General features: G+C 39.4%; 1 protein-coding gene across 12 annotated transcripts; it reads right to left on the bottom strand.

The window, feature by feature from the left end:
* Nucleotides 1-436: 436 nt before the first annotated feature.
* On the bottom strand, nt 437-21,299 carry LOC135485664 (glutamine--fructose-6-phosphate aminotransferase [isomerizing] 2-like). Of its 12 annotated transcripts, XM_064768006.1 has the most exons (23): nt 21,215-21,299; nt 19,138-19,245; nt 17,656-17,757; nt 17,002-17,127; nt 16,665-16,723; nt 16,195-16,332; nt 15,818-15,879; nt 15,317-15,396; nt 14,889-14,930; nt 13,972-14,004; nt 12,288-12,350; nt 10,479-10,496; nt 8,128-8,242; nt 6,987-7,150; nt 6,581-6,774; nt 6,160-6,280; nt 5,668-5,825; nt 5,240-5,354; nt 4,830-4,957; nt 4,324-4,452; nt 4,022-4,060; nt 3,644-3,805; nt 437-3,359 (listed from the first exon to the last, which is right to left on the bottom strand). In XM_064768006.1, exons 1-23 carry the CDS (start codon nt 21,219-21,221, stop codon nt 3,315-3,317), a joined length of 2,208 nt encoding a protein of 735 aa, XP_064624076.1. In that variant the 5' UTR covers nt 21,222-21,299; the 3' UTR covers nt 437-3,314. The 12 variants fall into 12 exon arrangements, with proteins under 12 accessions (XP_064624076.1, XP_064624087.1, XP_064624104.1 ...); XM_064768017.1 differs by lacking the exon at nt 10,479-10,496; XM_064768034.1 differs by lacking the exon at nt 12,288-12,350.
* Between the last annotated feature and the right edge of the window lie 1,268 nt (nt 21,300-22,567).

The raw sequence follows: 22,567 nt of genomic DNA, 5'->3' as shown, positions 1-22,567 counted from the left end.
GGACGGTCTCCAACATGTGAATACAACCGATACCAATAGTACTTACTAAAAGCTCTTCACTCCTCTGAGAGCATGGGCCACTTAAAACTTCCGTGAATCCTTCTCGAGTTTCCAATAGAGAGACATTAGGGCAATTTTCTCCAAGGACGATCTCCATCATGTGGAACTCGTTCCTGAAGACGACCGCTTCCAAAATACATGAGGACAATCTCCTCCATAAGAAGGATGGACTCCAATATGCTGATTTTTTCCTGAAGACAACCCTCTGGTACACATGAGGACAATCTCCTCCATAGGAAGGACAGTCACCACCATGTTTGAAATCTTCCTGAAGATGACCGTCGTGTCGTCTCCAATGGACAAAATGCCAATGACCAAGGATACTCTGCGATTGTATAGACTCATCGGGTGAGCCCGAAAGAAGAGGCACTCAGAATTCCTTTATACCCAAGAAGATATTTATTATTCAGAAAATATTTTCTAATATATTAAGCAGGTTTGAAGTGAGATGAGAAAGTTTGGAAAACAAAACAAAATAACATACACATGCATGTAATCAAGTATGGATTAATCTACTTGTATACAAGTGAATCAGGCACCCATTTGGAATGCTCAGCATGTACGTGTATTTCCCATTGGCATTGTGGATTGAGGGGTGGATGTGCCCTTCTTCGGCCCAGCCGGTTTTTCCTCTTTAACTGGTGTGTACATGTCATTGCATGGTGCATCTTTAATTCCAATGCAATTATATATTACTCTTTGTTTATTAATCTGTCAATGCAAGTTTTTAGTAACAACTCACTGTATTTAGTGTAATGCTCCTCTGAATGACAAGAAATAGATTCTAAACCGATTTATGACCACTGGGTGAGCATCTATGTCATTAACATTTTAAACCTTACCTAAGGTATTTCTACAATAAATTAATATCATAATTGAACTTATACTCCCTTTTATATGATACATGTAATAATTAGCATTCTCATTAGCAAGACTTTTCAGCCATATACAATTCAGTGAACTTTTCAGCGATATACAATTCAGTGAACTTTTCAGCCATATACAATTCAGCTGAACATTGCATTATCACCTTGAAACTAAGTTTCGAGAATGAGAATTTTGAACCTTTCGCCATTTCATTTAATTCACTGGTGATTCAACTAAGAAATAGTGAATGTTATTTACAGATAGAATATTTACACTATATCACTGCAATTAGAGACAGGTTTATAATTATATTGAGCTAATTTTGCCCATTACCAATTTTTTCAAACCTCTGAATAGTAGAAAATTCACTCACAGAACTTCTCATCTCCTATTTCACCAAGAAGATTTCTCTCCTAGAGCCCAGAATGTATGTTGTACTGACAGTTAAGTTTATTGCCTTCCCAATATGAATACTGATAGACTGAAAGGTTCTACTTCACCTACACCTTATCCAACCATCGGACTTCATACTAATACCTATTAATAGAATACTTCAGTAGGTTTATCAAGAAGATTGTCATCGAAAACGAGATGTACGTCATATTAAACATTTTGGAGTTAATCATATTATAACATTACCCATATGATGAGACGTGTCGTTTTCATGAAGTGGTAAATAAATTGAATGATAGTGCAGCCATTTGTCCATTGGCAATATAATCATTGGGTTTTGGTGAAAAAAGAACATTTTAATATTTGAAAGCCAAAACAACCTGCATGTAATCTATTTTCTCAAAACAAAGAAAATTCACATACGACCCCTTGATTTTACACGCATTTTTTGTCATTCCTTTGGCAGGGTTTTGGCTCCAAATGCACATAATTGATAGTTTCAAATTAGCTAACTATACAACTATTTGCATTTGTAAACCAAGCTATGATCATCGACAAAATGGGAGAAGTGTCAGAAGTGACAATCGTCGACACCAACTCGGTGCCAAACTGCTGCAGCAAACGAACTCCCACTGTGTTTCTCAGTATTGCCACACCGCGACTTTGATTGAACTGAATATATGGACCACCTAACCCAATTTGATGGTTCACTGTATCAACGTCTGAACTACTTTGGCCCTCAACCATGCCGACAGGTCAAAACATACAAGTTTCTGAATCAATGGGATAGGATTATTTATCAGAAAGAAGGAGGCAAGAATAGAAGTCATATATAGACATTCCACCACAAACTGACACATGCTAAATTCACACAAGTTTTGAAGCATTAATCTCAAGTATACATTACATAAATTAAGTATTGAGCAACCTTCTTTCCACATCATTATCATTTGTTTACATTTATATTATTGGATGTCTTCTTTTTTGACAAAGAGGACCGGCACCTCGTTAGCAAAATTTGTTAGCTCTTCGACAGACGGAAGAGAATCAAAAATGTTGTATAAATGTACCCTCCTTATAGTAGGGGTGCCACCTACCATACAGAAAATGAACTAGAAATGTCTGTAAACATGTCTCCTCTTTCTGTTTTGTAGGTGGCTCCCCTTCTATATTAAAGGGGGAGGGATTTATTCATTCACAACTTGTCCTTTAAGGTACGTAGTATGTTATCGAGGAGCCGACAGTGGGTCCCCTATACATTAGTACACCAGCATCCTACAATGCTTCTCTATGTGCAGTGACCCACTATTACCTCCTCGATAACATACTTTTAGAAGGAATGTCGCAAAAGCTTTCCAGGTGCAAAGGCAAAAGCCAACATCAATGCTTCTGCTGGTCAACAGTTCATCATCTCAATTTCAACAAATTTTAGCAAACGCCTGACTGACTAAAAAGTCTGCAGGTTCAACTAACTCAGAGGAAGAATACATTTGAATCAAATAGAGGCTGTGAAAGCAAACTCAAAGACCAGAAGAAGATCATTGACAAAGAACAATAAATTGACTCCAAAAATGATATATGCGTATATATATATGAATATATATGAAGTACAGATCTTTTCTGTCGCAGCTGCGAGGCAGAAACACACTCTATTTCTTTTAGTAAACATCAAGATAACTCAGAATGCTTTCACTAAGACATTGTACCCACATGTGAGAAAATTTCATTTCATTTATTGCACTAAAGTGAAGTAATACATGTACTTGCAATAAAAAAGATGTGTTTGAAGCAGAGGCAAAGAGCAGCATTTGAACTGTTTACCTATAAAGGCAAGAATCCTTTGGTCATAGTGTAAAGTAAAAGCCGAGAACCGCATGCACAGCTGCAGGATGCTATGATAGGAAAATAGTACACTGAATCAAGCTGAGCTTTGTGATGTCAACTTGTTTTCCCTTCTCCTTCTGGAGTTTCAGCAGCTTGTTTTGTTCATGATGTTACTGCACAGTGACAGACTTGGCCAAGTTTCGTGGGCAGTCAACCTGGAATTGAAAATGACATGAGTGAACAAAGACCAATAGCTCTGTTGATAATATTTCGCCACTTTTAACGTAATGTAAAAGGAAGCCAGAGACAACAGAGGAATCCTTAGCCGTTGGAGAGAATCACCTTCTTTATCAAGTGAGTATGCCGGGACCGACCAGGAATCGAACCCAAGACCTCAGAGGTAACAGGTACTGGTGTTTCCACTGAGCCACTCCAATAGCCCAGAGTAAGCTTTCAGGACACTTTCATACTTTCTTGCAATAAGCCAAATGATACTTACATCATAACCTCGGAGAACGGCTATATGGAATGAAAGCAGTTGCAAGGGAATCACTGTCAAGATGCCCTGGAGGCAATCTACCGTCCTGGTCACCTCAATGACCTTGGAGCCGTGAGACACAGTCGTTGCATCGCCCTTGTCACATATCAAAATGGGCCGACCCTGAAAGGATGAGAAGTATTCTGCTATGGTAAAGAATTCGAAGCATTTGAATTATGGAAAAAAATTGAACCAATTTCAAAAACTTATTTGGCGCAAGATGACTTTTTAGAAGCCGCAGTGACACCCAATAAGAGCACACACTATGCAGAAGAAGAATATCGGGAAGGCTAACAAACCCTAATCTTAATATCAAATAAAGTTCTCAAGGATACTTACACTTCTAGCCTGGACTTGTTCCACTGCATTCATGCATTTCTGAAAAATCAGACAAAATAGGTGAAATGGGGGGGGGGGGGGGTTAATGAGCTTGCCAGTAGGCCCCACTAAAAAAATATAATATTAGAGTAGGAAAGAATTGGGAACAAGTTTACAATCCCCAATTTTTTAATCCTCAATTAATGACCTTTCTTGGGAGATAAGCACCACTGTTCAATGGATTTATGGCTAATGCGATCAAACTACATTACTTCCGATCGGGGATTGTAAATTTTAACCAAGAATTGCATTCTTGTCCTTACCTCATATGTATTATCCCTGGTGACTATCATCATGATTGGCATCGCTTTATCAACTAGGGCCAGTGGGCCATGCTTCAACTCTCCAGACAAAATACCTTCAGAATGCATATACGTCAACTCCTTCACTTTCTGGAATAGAAAGCTACGATTTAAAAACTTTCCCAGCATTTAACAAGCACAGCAGTGTCCAATGGCTCTTTAATACCCTTCTCAACAGAAAGGGCAAATCATTTCTGCTCTTCTCAACAGAAGGGGCAAATCATTTCTGCTCTTCTCAACGGAAGTGCTATTGAACTGCTCTTACAGTGTACATCCCCTGGAAGTCTCCTGAATGATGAAGCGCTTGAGCAAGGACGGGCTCAAAGCAAAGCAAAATATATTTAACTTCACATTCTCAAAGTGTAAATCTGGCTCACAGTTGAAGCAAAAACAGCAAGCTGTCATATTTCAGCACACAACAGAGAAGCCTCTCAAGAAATCTTTTTGAATTGAAATGGTTAACTTACCAAAGCACCTTCAAGACATGTAGCATAATTGTAACCTCGTCCCATGATGAGTAGACTGCGCTGTTGGTATAACTCCTGGGCAAGAGTATGAATCTGGTTGTCCATTTTCAGCACCTCATCGATCAAGCCTACAAAATTTAAAATCAGTAATGTACACAAAACAACGCAATTGATCTTCAAAGTCACTGGCAAAGATCTGAAAGTGATGTCTTTCTCAAAAATGTCAAGACGGATACAGTCATTGGAGGTCGTTATCATGACAGTGCACAATTTCATATCACTTCTCATGGATCCACATAAAGCGGTTGTTTTTAGACTTTTTTTACCCATGACTGTACACCTTCTGACGCACTGTCAATTCTTGCTTCCACCGACACATTCCTTTCTTATATAATCTTCGAAGTACTCACCTGGAAGACTCTTGAGACCATCAATGATCTGCTTCCTTCTCCCCTGCATAGATATCCTGTCCTCACACATCATCAGTCCAAACATAACCAGTGAAATAAACTGACTCGTGTATGCCTACAAACAAATCAACAATGTTTTTTAATTACTCACTAAAGTCCATAGCTCAAACTGACGGTTTGCAGTTGACAGATTAGAAATTAACGGTTTGTGATGAGAAGTATATGTAGAACATTTGCCACACGTCACAATGAGCAAACCTCACATCCTCACATACCAAGCATGATCATCATTATGATATGGACTTCTGCAATGGCATTGTTATGGTTGACATGTGGCACCATCGGGCTGTGATGGAGGCTATTTCATTGTGCTAAATGGTACGATTTGGTAATAGGTCATCGAATTCTGATAGCTGCTTCTCTCTTACCTTTGTACTTGCCACCCCGACTTCAGGTCCAGCATTGATATGTACACCACAGTGCGACTCCCTTGATATGCTACTGCCAACAGTATTGGTAATGCCAAGGATCAGGGCACCTTTTGCCTTGCAGTATCTCAGTGCCACTAGTGTGTCAGCAGTTTCACCTGAAATACAATAAGGACAGATAAACTGACAGGAAAGATCCCACGGATTAAATCAGTCATAACAAAAGAAATCCTTTGGTTTGTCAAGCAGGGTTCTTCACAATGCTTTTTGTCCAGGTGCAGCACCAAGATAAAATCATTTGTTCCATTTTAGCACAAAGACAAAAAAGTTCACTTCCGGACGGATTCATGGTAAATGTAGTTGCTTGACCTCATACTGATTTGCTACTGTACCTCTAACACCACACTAGTCCAGGGCGATTCAAATATAATCTTTTGACGACCAGGTGGTCAAAGCTTCTCTAGATTTCGCAACCAAACAATCCCAACTCACCTGACTGGCTGATGAAAAAGCAGACATCATCTCTAAATATGGGCGTGTTCCTGTCAAGGAAGTCACTGGCACGTTCCACCATCACTGGCAACTCAGTCAGCTCTTCCAACAGTTGTCGTGTCTGAAACAGAACAGCAATTTAACTCTGTAGAAGAAACGAGAAAGGCACATGAACCGGTTTTGTATCAGTCAAAGGCTCTTTTTTCAGTAGCTGCCATTTTCTCTGCAAAGTTATACATTCTAGTGTTCAGAACTGAGGATAATGAAAAGCGAACTAGCCCAAGAAGAACTTTCAAAGTACATGTATGTACATATTACTGTATACATTACATGTACATTGATCCAAGCCCAATCCTATGACCTCAACCTCAAGATCACAAAAGTCAAATCCTCGTCAAATCAACAGTAACAGGAAACTTACAGCAACGGCACTATGGTAACTTGTCCCGCAGGCAATGAATAACAGTCTTCTACACCGCTTGATCTCGCCGGCATAAGACTTGATCCCTCCGAGGACGACCTCATATGTTTCAAAGTTGACCCGCCCTCTCATCGTGTTGACGACAGACTCTGGCTGCTCAAAGATCTCCTTTTGCATGAAGTACCCATAGTTTCCTGAAAGGAAGATTTCAAACCATTAGAATCTATCCAGGTGAATACGCAGTGCAATGTTTACATTCAGTACGTATTTGGGCAGTTGGAAATTTTCAAATTCAATGACAAATTTCAAATTTTTAACGAATAGTGTAGGCCATAGTGTAGGCCTTAACCAATCCGCCACTGCCACACTCTACTCACAAGTCATTTGCCTCTTCTTCAAAACTGACCTTTCATGATTTGTTGCAACTCCATCTTCAATGTGATCACTTCTCTGATATGTGAATCTTCCAGGTTGCGCTTTAATCGATGGATGGACAGGACACCATCGACCACCGCACAGACGTCATCATCTTCAAGGAAGATCACTTGGTTTGTGTGTTCAATAATAGCACTGAAAAAAATTAACAATAACTTTTTATAGTGCTTTAAAATGTACAACATTTTCAAAGCACTTTACCTATCCCAGCCTAGACAGGAATCAAGCACACTCCCAGCCTAGACAGGAATCAGACTCCCAGCCTACACAGGAATCAAGAAGACTCCCAGCCTAGACAGGAATCAGACTCCCAGCCTAGACAGGAATCAGACTCCCAGCCTAGACAGGAATCAAGAAGACTCCCAGCCTAGACAGGAATCAGACTCCCAGCCTAGACAGGAATCAGACTCCCAGCCTAGACAGGAATCAAGCAGACTCCCAGCCTAGACAGGAATCAGACTCCCAGCCTAGACAGGAATCAGACTCCCAGCCTAGACAGGAATCAGACTCCCAGCCTAGACAGGAATCAAGCAGACTCCCAGCCCAGACAGGAATCAGACTCCCAGCCGAGCCAGGATCAAGCAGACTCCCAGCCTAGACAGGAATCAAGCAGACTCCCAGCCCAGACAGGAATCAGACTCCCAGCCTAGACAGGAATCAAGCAGACTCCCAGCCTAGACAGGAATCAGACTCCCAGCCTAGACAGGAATCAAGCAGACTCCCAGCCTAGACAGGAATCAGACTCCCAGCCTACACAGGAATCAAGCAGACTCCCAGCCTAGACAGGAATCAGACTCCCAGCCTAGACAGGAATCAGACTCCCAGCCTAGAAAGGAATCAAGCAGACTCCCGGCCTAGCCAGGAATCAAGCAGACTCCCAGCCTAGAAAGGAATCAAGCAGACTCCCAGCCTAGAAAGGAATCAAGCAGACTCCCAGCCTAGAAAGGAATCAAGCAGACTCCCAGCCTACACAGGAATCAAGCAGACTCCCAGCCTACACAGGAATCAAGCAGACTCCCGGCTTGAACTAGGCTATTTGCTATAAAAAATTTGTCGAAAACATGAAAATCACATGAATGTTTCTACGGTGAGGGTTATTGTTACAAACATACCTGGCGTCAGATGCAAAGAAAATTTCAATTTCTTTTGCGTCACCAATAGGGGTCAGCTCTGTTGTACTCTCCACGCGTTGCAGCCCTGTTGGAGCCTGGAGCATGCCGCGATGATCTGGAAAACAGATATCGGTGCTGAAAATCACTTCTAAATGAAACTTGGAATCACTCGGATTTCACACTGGTGAAATATGGAAGGGCACATAGTTCCTTCTCTGTAATTTTTTAATTTAAGTGTCAGATTTTGCTGACACATGAAGAAATATAAAAAGCATTGAAATAATCATTTTGATGAAAATTGCTGAAAGAAGTTTTAAAGTTGTATGAATGTAGTCACCCCTCTCCCCAAATAAGTACTGGCAGGTTCAAAATAACCTAACTTCCTGGAAATATCTGCAAAACTGTGATAACAGATAACAGCCCTTTATAACAATATTGAATATATTTACAATATGCAGGCAAGGTAAACCGCTAGGGTGTTAACGTCAATGTGTGTTATATTTGTTTTTGATGATCTATCTACACTACAGAGGCCATATACATGATGTCAACGCAGCAAAAGATGTCATTTGAATGTCAATTTTACACCACTGACCCTCGTGACACACTCTCTGTCATCAGCACAACAGAGGCAGTTGTAAAGTCTGGGGACGTCACTTGCTACATGATTACATTATTCACACTTGGCACATTTTGTTGCATCAGCAGGGAAAGGAATCATGTCACTGTACTGCCTCAAAAGGTAGCCATCACAGACACAGGATATCTTTGACAGCTCACTGGAGTCGACAATTGCATGGAGCACTCAAAATCAATGGAAAAAATTACTGTGAAATTAAAAAACTTGTTCAATTGAGTACACTACAGTAGAACCTGTACCAACTTAAATATAGTAGAGAAATGCCCTAGTGGAAACAAGACCTGATTGGATAGTCAAGATGAAAGATTAACTACCATCTTGTTACTGAAGCAGTCTGTTTCGTAAGAAAGTGTTTAGGGTCACAAAACCGATCTAGGGAGACGGCATTGAAGGTGTTTTAAGTGAAACAAAGAATTTTACCTGGTACTAATAAATATTAACAAAATAAAACAAATGATAGACAGTTGGGCAACAAAATATTTCCCCATTCTGATACGATATTAGAGGGTGATAGCTGCAACACATCCGTGCCCTGAGGTTCCCTTAGCAAGAGTTGAGTTTTACTGATTTACAACATAGCAATAATGCTTGTCCACTACACCATTTCTCAAGCACTTCTTTATCATGAGGCTTACACAGGAGCTGTAGACCTGCTGATTGGTGAGCAACTACACAAAATGTACACATTTTAAAATGTTATGTCAGGATTGGTCACAGTCATAGTCATGTAAACTTCTGCGCTGTTTTATTTTAGTGATTTGTGAAAATGTCACAAAACTTTTTTAACTCATTATTTTAATTTAGGCAAAATAGCCTTTTTTCTTCAGTTTTTCAAATTGAAAAAAAATGAGTGTCTTGCCATTTTTTTTTTATTTTGCAAAATTTACGAAAATAAAATGCCTGCCAAACTTTGGCAACTGAGAATATATCAACCACACTTGATTTCACAAAAACCTGATCTTCATGCAAATTGCAGGTCAGGCAACTCTTACCCCCACCAACTTGCAAACCCCAACACAACCGTTCTAGATAGTGCCAACAGCTTCATTAAACCCTTATTTTCGGTCTGATAATGCTCATTTTAGCCTATGATGATGATAATGCTAATGTCTACCAAAACAAGCTGATTAAAATTGCAATGGAGATTTTTTTCACACCATGACAGCAGCAAGGTTAAGGCTATAACTGAGCTTGCACCAACGAAATAAGTCGGCTATACTTTCACATCCTCCAGCAGCAGGCCTTTGTTGTTGTATCGTTTCTAAAATACACTCAATCAAAGTGTGAGTGTATTTAAAGGGACAACTTTGGCATGAGATATGTTGGTTTTGCATACAAAAATGGCTTCCAGCAGGACCTTGACGTCTTCAAACAGGATAATTGAAATGTCTTTGAACTGCAATAAACAATGCACTAGAATGGGGTGTAACCAAGCCCAGCCTCGTCCTGCCATGTCCACAACTGCCTTGCCACACCGTCCAAAATCATTATTAGAACTCGGCATCTGTGTAATACTACTGGTGGCGGTGCATGGTGGCAAGCAGAGTCATTATCCTCCTGGCCAGGTAACTATCACGCCCAAGTGGTCCCTTTAAGAAACAATCCACAGCATGAAAGGCCTTCTGTGGGAGAATGACTCTTTCCAATTTGATTTGGTTACACTGCTTCATCTAAAATAAAACCAACTCCATCCCCGCTTGATTATGCTTACCATCACTGTCAACAACCTCTGCGGTAAGAAAGTTACATCACATTTATATCAATTCACTAATTGTAAACTGCCATATTTTCACACTGATTTATTTCTATGATTTGTGAAAAAAAATTTAATGCTAAAAAATAAAAAATAAAATTTAAAATTAGTTTTTAACTTGATGAATTTCAAGATTTCTTTTGGTATCCCAATCAAATAATAGCTTTTTGGCATTTTTATTTTCGCAAAGGTAGGTTATTTGCAAATTTGCCAAAATAAAACAATGGTAAAAATTGAGCAGTTTACATTATTCATTGCTTTTTCCTCAAACTGAAATTTGGCAATGTTGTTTCAAATGTTATGACTGTATAGAAAAATGAGTTTCACAATATCTGCATGGTTTTTAAAAAAAACATTGGCCTCCGGTATTATATTAAGGCAGGCTGATCGCCGAACCAATGACATTCATGAATGATATCAGAGCTCAACCCATTGTTGCAACCGATATTATCAATAGTTGTTTAAAAAAAAAAAGACATCATTAAAAGGCTCTCGTTAACTGATTGCAGAGCACCAAGGCTGCTCTTTAGATTAATGATCTCCGATTAAAAAATGATTAATGACCTGGAAATGTGGATGATCGCCCTACTGTGATTGCTACGTTATTGATTCAACCATACAGATTTGGCTAACAAGGTTTATGGATTTGCAGAACGGGTTAAAGTTCATAAGCATAGGACATGAAAGTTGTAAGCAAGTATATTTTACAACAGAAGGTTGAGACTTGGCTGACAAAATCAGCAAGAGGTACTATAATAGCTTTCGTCGCAGATAGGGTTTAAACTGCCCCTAATTGAAATATAGATATTCGAGTCGAGCGCTTTGGGGGCTATCTAAGGGAAAACTTTATATCTAGCCCAATACATCAGCAATCTTATATGTGACCCACCACAGCAATTAAAACCAGGCACATCTTATGCAAGTATCAATTCGTTTCTTGTACCCCCCCTCCTCAAGGGTAGTTAAGCTATCACCACTAATGTTTGCCGATGCTTGAGTAGTATTTATTTTTCCTTCAGTGAAAATTTGGCGAAGCTGGAAAGAATAAGGATGCTAATGTGTCGATGTCTTGTCGAACATGCAGCCTGACCCAGTAAAATTAGTTCGGTTACTTTAGATGCCGTGATAACTGATATATTGTTGATGGTGATGTCTTGACGAAAGAAAAAGTAGCATTGGTGAAAAAAGGGTGATGCTTGAGCCTTAAGATGTCGTTATAGGGTGATAAAGGTGTCGTACCCTTGAGGAGGTGGGGTACAAGACACGAATTGATACTTGCATTACTCTTAGCTTAACAAGTTGAGACGGACTGGTTGTTTCTTTTACAGTTGTCTGCTTTTTATGAAATCCGAGTATCAATTTCATCCACTATCTCCCCGTGACGACTGTGTCATTAACGCTCATCTTCCCTGCAACATGCGCCACATTTGCTGTGACAGGTCACATATTGCAAGATCAGGAGGAACTGACAGGAATGGGTGCATAGATGAAGATGACACCAGCGGAGACAAGACCTGGGTACCTAGTTTGGGATAGAAAAATGTTACACAGGGTGTTGATTAAAAATGAAATACCAGTTACTACGGGCCACAGGAAATTGCCAACAGACTCACCCAAATCTATTTTGGCCTTGTGAAGGGTAGAAAAGAACTGGATCCATTCCCTTCGCCCCTCAATTACACCACCCCAGAAAGGATTCAAGGGAGTCTGTTGTCATTTTCTGGCTGCCCGTAACCAGTATATGATTTTGAAACACCACACAGTTACCTGCTTGGGCAAGAAAAAGTGGACCAACAACCCGATATCCCTGAGAAAAACCAGCTCCGCAACCTGCAAAAGCAGTACCTGTATCTTCAACTAGAAGTAATACGATTTCAAAATCATACAGGGATAACAGTAAGAATGACTTTTTGGGAAACCACCAATCCCCAAAAAGTTATCACTTCATGGGTTTCGCTATTACGTTTCAAATGTGCAATATTGTTAGCAAAATGGGCAATTTCATTTGGGAAAAAATCCAAAACTTTTTTGCACAGTCAAATTGTCGTATGTGCAACTCCCATGGCGTTATGCATGCAACCCAATGATTGTATGAGCTGCATGCACCTTATGCAGCACCAGAGCATAGGTCGTGCGCAGCTTACACAAAGCAAAGGGTATGTCAATTGTGACTGGGACTGTTCTTCCCTCAACCAACAAAAAGAGTTTGTGAAAAAGCAAGTTAAAAAAAGATGTTCAAGAAAGTGATTTCACAAAGGAGTTAAAGGCCTATGCCGTTCGTTAAAAATTTTGAATTTGTAATTGAATTCAAAATGTCCAATTGCGGAAATACGTACTATTAATTTATATTACCAAAATATAAAATTTCAACATTGCCGTTGTGTAGACTGATACACAAATACTATGAATACCAAGTTTAAACAAATTGGTATTCATAATAACTGCACTACGGCATTGTGTATTAGTCGATTTCTATTTAACTGGACCACAAGTAATTACGAACGGCGTACCCCTTTCCACAAAGGATAAGGCTCCTCATGCAGCACCACACGAGTGTAAAATGTGTTCATACCTTGCTCTGAACAACAGCAAAAGCAGAAATAAAGAAATTACCATTAAAATGGGTAAATATTCAAAGCAAAAGTTTATGCAAACCATAACCCACATTCATAAGCACGACAAATTGATGCAAATTCTTAACGACGTCTTCTATGTTACATACACACTGTGCTGTGTTTTGGCTGGGGTGGTCTTCGTGTTGCAAACATAACTGCTTTCTGATGGTACAAAATCCGAAAGCAGTCAAAAAGCAGTTAAAATCTCATGCGAATATTTAGTTTGAGGTGTTAAAGATTAGAAATTAATTCTTACTGTCGGCATTGGATGACCAAACACCACTCTGGTGCTGTCATTTAACTCAAAACCTTGACAAAGGGCTTCATTTTTCAATATTTTGTATTCCTTTTTACCCTTCCCTCAGAGTTTTAGGTGAGACAACTAATACCCCAAGACACTGTCTGGGGAGAGTGGGATCAACCAACATAAGGACGTCAGAGGTACCCAGTCCTCTGTCTTCCAAAGCTACTGTCAACACGGTAATACTTTACTGTCTGCAAGCTAGCTTTCCTACATTCCAAACTAATGAAAGGAAGGATAATATCCATGATGCCCAATTGATTGATTGAATTCTGCTAGGAGCAGACCAGCATTTTTTCTGGTTGGTGAAATTTATGGTTAAAACTTTGAGAAAATATTTAAGCGCGTCTATTGTGGCCCAGAAGTGGTATACATGTATTCCACTGATTGGACACCGTCATTATCGGTAACACCAGTGCCAGACTAAGGCTACACCATTCACTGCTAGTACACCATTCACAATAAAAACTACTCAAAAATATTAACAAAACCACAAGCAATTAGCAAGGCATGACAGATGAAAAAATTATGTTACCTATATCTTCCGGTAAGTGATGATTATGATAGGCTGAAAGAATTGAATGACAGACCATGCTGATTCAACACAAAAACACTATTTGAAATTGATCAAAAATTAGTTATGACCACATGAAATGAAACCTACGTCCAAGTTATATCGCACTGAACACTATGGCTTTACAGATGAACACTACAACTACAGATGAACACTACCGCTACTGGCGCACTGCAGGTACATGCACTTCACCCAACAAACCACCCAACTAAATGCACAAAATACACCCATTGCATAAAAAAGTGGGAAAGAACATCTAATTAACTACAGTATAACCTCTCTATTGCAGACACCCACGGGACTGGGCTTTGGTTTGTAATGTAGAGGTGTCCTTAACCTATTAAGGACACCTCTTGGTTATGCCATTATTGTCCAAAAAGTGGATTCATGTGTATGAACACGGGGTTGTGAAGCCTACATATGCCGTATTCCATTTAGTTTTTCCAAAAAGTGGATTCATGTGTATGAACACGGGGGTCGTGAACCCTGGAATAGGTGTCCGCAAGGGGAGGTTCTACTCTAATTCATAAGTTATCTTTTTCTGTCATACAATATACACCTGTCCTGTACATGTGAAGTCAGATTATCATGATAACCCACTCCCTCACAGCGCAAACCAAAATGTACATTTGTTGTCGATACACCTAATATTGTGCGATATTGTATTGCCACTTCTGCATTGTGTCGCCATTTACGCCATGACGTTACGTGTAATTCATGAATTCCGATTTAGAAGTGGCGATATGATGCACATAATTCTCACGAAGTGGCTATACAATCTCGCGTAGCGTTAGAATCAAATTTGGTGAGTCCAGGCGTACCATGACCCAAGCTTGTCAAGTTTGATAGCAAAAGCAATGAACTGAGTTAACTCAGACCTTTGCTTGTCAAGTCTTGCTCTGAATCAAGCTCCATGACATCTATAAACAGCATAAAAAAATTATAGAATAACGATTTTTAAGGTCTCATTTCCACCATTTACAAACTACTGATAAGCAAAACTGATGAGTATTAGTGATAAATACATGTACCACTATCAGCGATAAGTACAACTGATAAGCCTGACTGATAAGTATCAGTGATCAGTACAATTGTGTAAATACATACAGAAATATTTCTGATGAATCACTACATTTGATCAAGAACTCCTCCAACCTTATTCCTTGTCAGAGGAAACGATGACAATCCAAATATGGTACATGTACTATGCAAGGATGTCAATTGCCAGTGAATTGACCGATTGATTAAAAGTGACTTGCACGAGGCCTCAACGAATGATTGGGCTCAGGACTGGATGGATGCTTACCTTTACTGTACATGACAGGGATATGGTCTGTTGACAACCTTGTATCACTCTTCACACCCACCAAGAGAGGACTTCCGCGTCTGCAAGGAAATCAAATTTACAACCATTCAGCGGGGAATCAAACATTGCAATTTTCTTATGACAACAGGGTGTGCTTTGTCCTAATCCTGGGCACCACCAAGCAATGGGGATGCTGCATGTATGATCATTATTGTCATAGCTGCACTGCTAATGAAATAAACATCGTTTGGAACAGCGGCTCGTCTCTGATTGAGCAATGACTTTCCGACCACCACATGCTCTGGTGCAAGGTCCAATTTCAGCAGGGCTTCGTGCGAGGTCATTTTACAATCATGTGAGGATGGATAAAGCCTAAAGGATTTTCAAGATACAGTTCAGTTATTCAACACTAATGCAAGAAGCTCTATTTTGTTTTCGGAAAATATCTGGTAAATTTAGCTTCAATTGGCAACCCAAAGTCATCATGTTAGTCACACTCACCTTGTGCAGACACATTCTCCAGGGAAATGCCGACTCTTACACGCTAGGGCAAATGCTCCCTCCTGAAATTGAAAGAGTTGAAATTCAAATGTTCAACAAGCAGATTACCGACTCAATCTACACAATAGCTTTATCTGATTGAGGACTTGAGCCTAAACCAATTCCTCTCTGGCCGCACTGGTTTTTATGTGCGGTGTTATTTTTCATGATAGTTTTTAATCACAATATACCTGTCCATATGGAAGCTTTTTTCTTAAGGTGTTTTTCAAATGACCCAAATGCACTGAAAGCTGCACTGGTGCCTAGTTGAAGACAAAGACTGGTGATTGATGGCCTCAATTAGGAGAACATCAATGATGTCTACACTTTACACTAACCAACTGCTGAATGACCATTTCCACCAATTCTCGGAATGTGATGTTCGGGTCATTCTTGTGCGTGTCCCAGAAATGCTTCATCAGCTTCGGCATGACTTCTGTATCAGTTTCCGACTCAAACTCATAGCCTTTTTTAATCTGAAACACAGATAGAACTAAAAGACTATTTCCCAGTTTAAAGTAAAAGGCATGCACTGATAATGCATTGGGGCGTGCATATAGGATAAACATGTCAGTTTTCGGCAAGCTTTTATCTCATATAGTTTGAATAACAATAAATTCCTTCAAATATTGCACTCTAACCTTATCAATATTTATTTACTTGGCTCTCCAAAATGTACCCCCATTGCCATGTCTCAACTTGTTATAGACACAAATGACATCTTATCTTGCTAGTGTCCGACAGGTAAACAGTATTTTGAACGATTTTAAATGCAATCTACTGACTCTTAATTCTGATTGATATGTACCAAAAATGCCTTGATGTCCTTGTAATTGGTGATGATGCCATTGTGGACAACAACAAACTCTGAAAGAATAGGAGAAGGAAAGTAAGAACACAGACTATTAAGTGTGTTCCAAATTGGTCAAGATATCGGCCCAAATACTCCAAGAAACAACGTTTAAAGACCAATGAACTTTCATCAAGATAATTTGATATTCTAAAATTCTATTTTCTGCCTCAAATGGTCTCCTGTTATTTTTATCAGTAAAGCTATTGCAGGGTGTTTTCCTAATCGGCCAGCTTTCCATAGGGCTGGAAAATACATCTTTTAATGTTATGCTATGTCGACCCTGCCTGCTCACCATTCTCCTTGTCAGATCTTTGTGGATGGCTGTTGACTGCGTTCGGTTCACCGTGAGTCGCCCAACGGGTGTGAGAAATGCCACAGTGGGTATCAAACACAAGGTCGAAATTCAAGTCTTCTTGCACTGAAATCACAAAGAAGACCCACATTTTTTTACCTGTTTATTGAATTCCAACGCAGACTCATACAATGACTGGCTTTATTCCTGCACCCGTTTAATCAACTCAAAATTCCCAATAGTTTATGCTGTTCCAAGCAAGTTCCAGCATTTCCACTACATCTCCCGTCAGCGATTTTATTACAAGTCCAACCAAATTGAGGGCCTACTCTCCAGATCAGGATACAAAATCCCCATGCAGGGGTCCCAAAGCAGAATTAAGATATTTGATTTAACAAAAGGTTGAGGGTGTAAATTTTTGCAATTTTCGCAAAGGCAATCACAGACTATGCAAGAAGTTTATCTCTAAGGCATATTTCAAAAGCATTCAATTTCAACACCATCATGGAATTTAGTCTTCCATAAATCTAAAATGACCAAATTCACAAACTTTTTAGCACTGCAGAATTTCCATGCCTCACAGTACGGCACTCATTTACTAATAGTTGACCAGATATCGCTAATCGAAAACAGCAACATTTTGAAAACTCTTACTTTGGATCTCCTCATCGAGCATGCAGACCTTCCCTCTCTTCTTGATCAGCCTCATCGGGGCATATTTACAGTTACACTCATTCCCTCCATCAACTGCCACACCTGGAAGACATCATGTACCAATAATAAATTGGGAACAAAACTATATGCTTATTAACTTATACGTACACTACAGTAGAAACTCTCTGTTAGGGAACAAAACTATATGATTCTATCACAGTAACCTTCCTAATTAGGGAACAAAATTACATGATTTTATTTACAGTATAACCTCTCTATTAAGGACACCCTTGGGACTAAGAATTGCTGTCCTTTAGAGAGGTGTCCTGATTACAGAGGTCATATTGAATAAAAATGACCAACTTGGGACCAAAATCAGTGTCCTCAATTGAGTATGAAGACAACAACAGTCAATTGAGTCATTGTCCATGTTATTGGCTGTTCATGCATGTCATGTTCACGAACCATTTGAGCCGACATCTTGGCATTCAGTTGTGCATACATGTGAATGCATGAATAATTCTTGACAAAAGCCTATAACATTATATGTGACCCGTCACAGCAAAGACAGCTGCATGTCTCACAGAAGATGAGCCTAGTTGCTTATGACACCAGGAGATAGTGAAAGAAACTGATGTACTAAGATTTCACATAAGGCAGACAACAGGGAAACGAATAACCAGATTGCCTCAACCTGCTAAGCTCAGAGCAACATGCGCCTGGTTTTGCAATGACAGCTCACATATTCTACACTTAATTCCAAGCAGATCATATGTCCCACAATCAAGTTTCTTCAAACAAAGAACATTCCATTATGACGTACGTACACACCGACTCAACATGTCACCACAAGTCAATGACCGCCAAATCCTATCACAAAGCCCTATTCCCATAGACTGACCCCCAACTGTCACCTTTTGTTCCTGATTTATAGGTGTATCTACATCTACTGTCCAGGGAGTAGTTGGCAATGAATATTCTGAACAAGCAAAGTAGAAAATTGCCCCATTTGCACACATCAATATGCCTCAAAGGAAAGCCTTTGGTAATGGAATGACATTTATTGATTCAAAAATCTGAATGACAACATGTTGATCAGTTTTTACAACCCAGTTATTCTGAACCATTCTGATTATTTGAAATCAACACAGCTGTTTTTATATCATGTTTATCACCTTTCTGGCATGTTTGACCATGTGTGAGTGTGACTGAATAAAAAGGAGGGTTTGGTCAACTGAAGGAATGGTCACTATGATATCATATGCAGGTCCATTGTTCACTGCCCAACAAATGGGACAAATACGTTTTACATGCAGGGGTACTAGGGATTCCCTCCTAATTTGTACATCATTTATTTTGCCAAGTTGTGGCTCTGTGATGGATTGCTGGCACAATCGGAGCTCACTTCAATGTAACATTCAGCCTCAAAATCTAGGGCTACAACATGCAGTGATTATCACTAGCCTAACATTAGAATCTTACCCGCAGAATCATATCCTCTGTATTCAAGTCGCTTTAGTCCATTGATGAGAATTTCCAGAATCTGTTTCCTGGTACACGGGGTCTTGTAATTCAGGTATGCAAATATTCCTACAAAGAAAAACAAGACTGCTGATCAGATTTTAAAATGATATTCAGTATTGATAGAAAATGCAAGAAACCGAAAGCTGTGGACCTTCTAAATGTTCTAAAAGTGTACATACATATCTACATATATGGTTTTGTAGCACTCTTGTTAGTTTTTGAATATGCTGAAGGAACAATGGTTCTTTCTTTGATTGTCTGTTGTGTAGGACTTTTCAGGCTATCAACACCCCATGTAACCCAACCAGTGGCATGTCGCACATGGACGCCAGGAGATAAAAGAAGAAATTGATGTCCTCAGATTTTACAAAAGGCAGACAATAGTGAAATGAACAAACAGTCTATCTCAACCTGACACGCGACTGGTTTTGCCGGAACGGGTCCCATATGTGCATTGTACAGGCTGTAATCAATCTGTGCACCAGACTGCCAGCATCTGTTACCAACTCACATTGACTATTGTTATCAGGGTGCACTTAGAAAATTGTTTGGCTGATGTAATCCACCTACCCATAGAAAACAGATCCAACTCGTTTTGTAAAATTGAGTCGGGGAAAGTTGACATAATCAGCATGTGTATTGGGACACCAAATACATAAAACCCAGTTCAAGAACAAGGACATTTTTAAATCGAAATCAAGCCACACGTAATCAGAGTTTCCAGCAATGTATGTCTTGTTTTTGTAACAGTTTCTGGTGATGTGATGTATGTTACGTCAAACAAGCCTAAGATTGCATGAATCAAAATGTTTACTTGTATGTTTTGATAATTCCGTATACATGTCAGCTTTGGCTGATTGTCAAGGACAGATGATGAAATATCTGACATTGTCTAGGACAGATGATGAAATATCTGACATTGTCTGAGGGTCACTATGCCATCATTGGTGATGCCGCAAATTACGATTTTATATGTAATAACATGAATAATAAATGAAAATTATAACACTTGTTGTATATATAGCGCTTTTCCAAGGCCTGATCAAACAGCAACCCACCAAAGTATTCCTAAAATGTCAATGCACATGCTGTGGGACCATGCCACAGCACAGAAAGCACACTTCAAATTTCTATACTAAATATACATGTACATGTAAATAGTATGTATTAACTGAGGAGATGACATTTGATATCAGTATGTGTATGCTACTGTACTATAAGGGTCACACCAATATACCGAAAACCCAGTTCAAGAAAAATGTCATGTTAAAAATCAAAATCAAACCACACGTAATTTGAGTTTCCAGTGACTCATTAGTAACACTTGCCATGTCTGTCAAACACATGTTGCAGTTTTCAATATCTTGTTCAATAATTAAACTAAAACATGTGCTGGCTGGGATCATTTTTCGATGAATGCATGTCTTAATTAAACTCCCTAAGACTCAACAGGAATAGAACTCCACTCTGACACTTGAAAATTTTACAATGGCAAAGATAATCTTTGAATCATTTAGCAAAGAAATGATTCTGATAGTGATACACTGATTCGATAATGACATGTTTGTTGGACTTCCTGCAACATAAATATGTCCCTTTCAGTTTGTAAACCCAACCTACCCACAGGAAACACCAGCTACCCTTAATAACCTTTTGAGTCAGGAAAGAAGTAAAATTGGCAGAAAAGTTTACTTCTCACAATTTTCGTAACATTTTAAGGGGTCTTTTGGGAATTCAGGAAAAATCTGTTATGTTACAATAAAAAAGACTTAAAATACATCTTTGAAAATACATCTTCCTTTGAGTGAACAGACTCATTTACTACCTGTTGGGATGGATGACGACGAGATGATTCATTCATGGATTTCATGATTTTCAGTATAAAACAGAAAAAATCAGCAAGCCAAATCAGACAGATACGAGATAGGCCTCATTAGCTCGAAGATATACATGAAAATTGGCAGAAACACACTACTGATGTAAAGGAAACCTACGATTATGCTTTGTTTACAAGATAAAACCATAAAATACCCACCACACATCTTGAAATGTCTTTGAAACGACTTCACTTCTTGACAAAATTCATGAACTTCCAAGCACTCGTCATGCTCGTGCTGCCACCTATAACGCTGATGCCACGTAGCGACCTTGACCTATCGAATGACAAATTGTCAGATTCTAGCAAAATTCTACATTTCAAGTAAGCATACAATATAGACTCAATGATTTGAACTAAAATACGATATTTGTGTTGTGCAGATTTTGCAATCAAATTGTATATAAAACGAAATACATTAAATTATTAATCGCATCTGACTAAATAATTTGTTTTTCTTTTTTTATATTTAGAGTTTTAAATTCCATGCAGGCCGTGCGAACCGCCGAAGACAGATGCAAGATTATTTGCGTGCCCCAAGATTGAAACGTATTGAATTATCGGCCTAGTGATACTGATGCTGTATTCGGCCACATGGTCGGTAGGGGTCCATCACTAGCCACCGAAGGTAATTGGCTGCCCAAATGGCACGTGAGATGTCCGAAAGAACCCTCGTTTTCAAAATGACCTGTCGTATACAGTCGAATCCCGGTCGTTGACCACCCCGGTAACGCGACCATTCAACCTCAATCCAATGAGGGGTCGTGTTACGGGGGTTCCACTCTATATTCGGATGAAAGGACCAACTGGGATACACACCATGCATAGCATCTCCGATGACACGCAGCTCATATCTCTCTTCCTGCACCTTTTCTGCGCTGGTGCAGAAGAGTCACTGGAACACATCGTCGTTCTGGCAACACGTTTACAGGGCAAAACTGCATTTCTTGAGATGGTAGTGACAATAGTATATGTCTCATGAGCGCTTAACCGACATATCCTTTTAGTGAATATTGCTCTTGGTTTCACGCAGAAAGGTAATGTTTAATGTACCGTATTGAGAACAGTAGATTTTGTCCGACATCCGCCTGGTCAACATCATCCTGGACTACCAAAAAATCTGAGAACCCCATAAATTTGAAACACATCATCACTTGACATGGTTTTCCTCCTCAACAGCCAAACAACAGTCTTCTCTGAACAGACCTGTGTCCCAGTGTGCCTACTGCCAGAGTGGTTGCAGTCTTTGGAGAACACTTGTGATGTCTCCGCTGAAGCCGGTCGCTCTCACTGATTGTGACAGAATGTGACCATCTCACACCTTCCGATGGATTGAAATCTGGGTGTAACTTTCTGATATTTTGATATTTCATTAACTTACTGATATTTTCAATGGAGTTGTTTGCAAATAGGAAAAGTCATAATGATGCTCTATGGAAGAGGTGACGTAGACATTCTTTTTGCAACAACACACTTATTCCAACAACGAAAATTTCAGATCGTATCATGTTT

Source organism: Lineus longissimus, chromosome 1 (genome assembly GCF_910592395.1).
Source record: "Lineus longissimus chromosome 1, tnLinLong1.2, whole genome shotgun sequence".
Taxonomy (NCBI): domain Eukaryota; kingdom Metazoa; phylum Nemertea; class Pilidiophora; order Heteronemertea; family Lineidae; genus Lineus; species Lineus longissimus.
This window is presented reverse-complemented; position numbering and strand designations above follow the sequence as displayed.

Coding starts and splice junctions, on each gene's coding strand:
- LOC135485664 (XM_064768006.1), bottom strand. Junction 12,351..13,971: donor TCACTTACCGGAAGATATAG/GTAACATAATTT, acceptor CTGCTTTTGCAG/GTTGCGGAGCTGGTTTTTCT. Junction 4,453..4,829: donor CATGTCTTGAAGGTGCTTTG/GTAAGTTAACCA, acceptor TTTCTATTCCAG/AAAGTGAAGGAGTTGACGTA.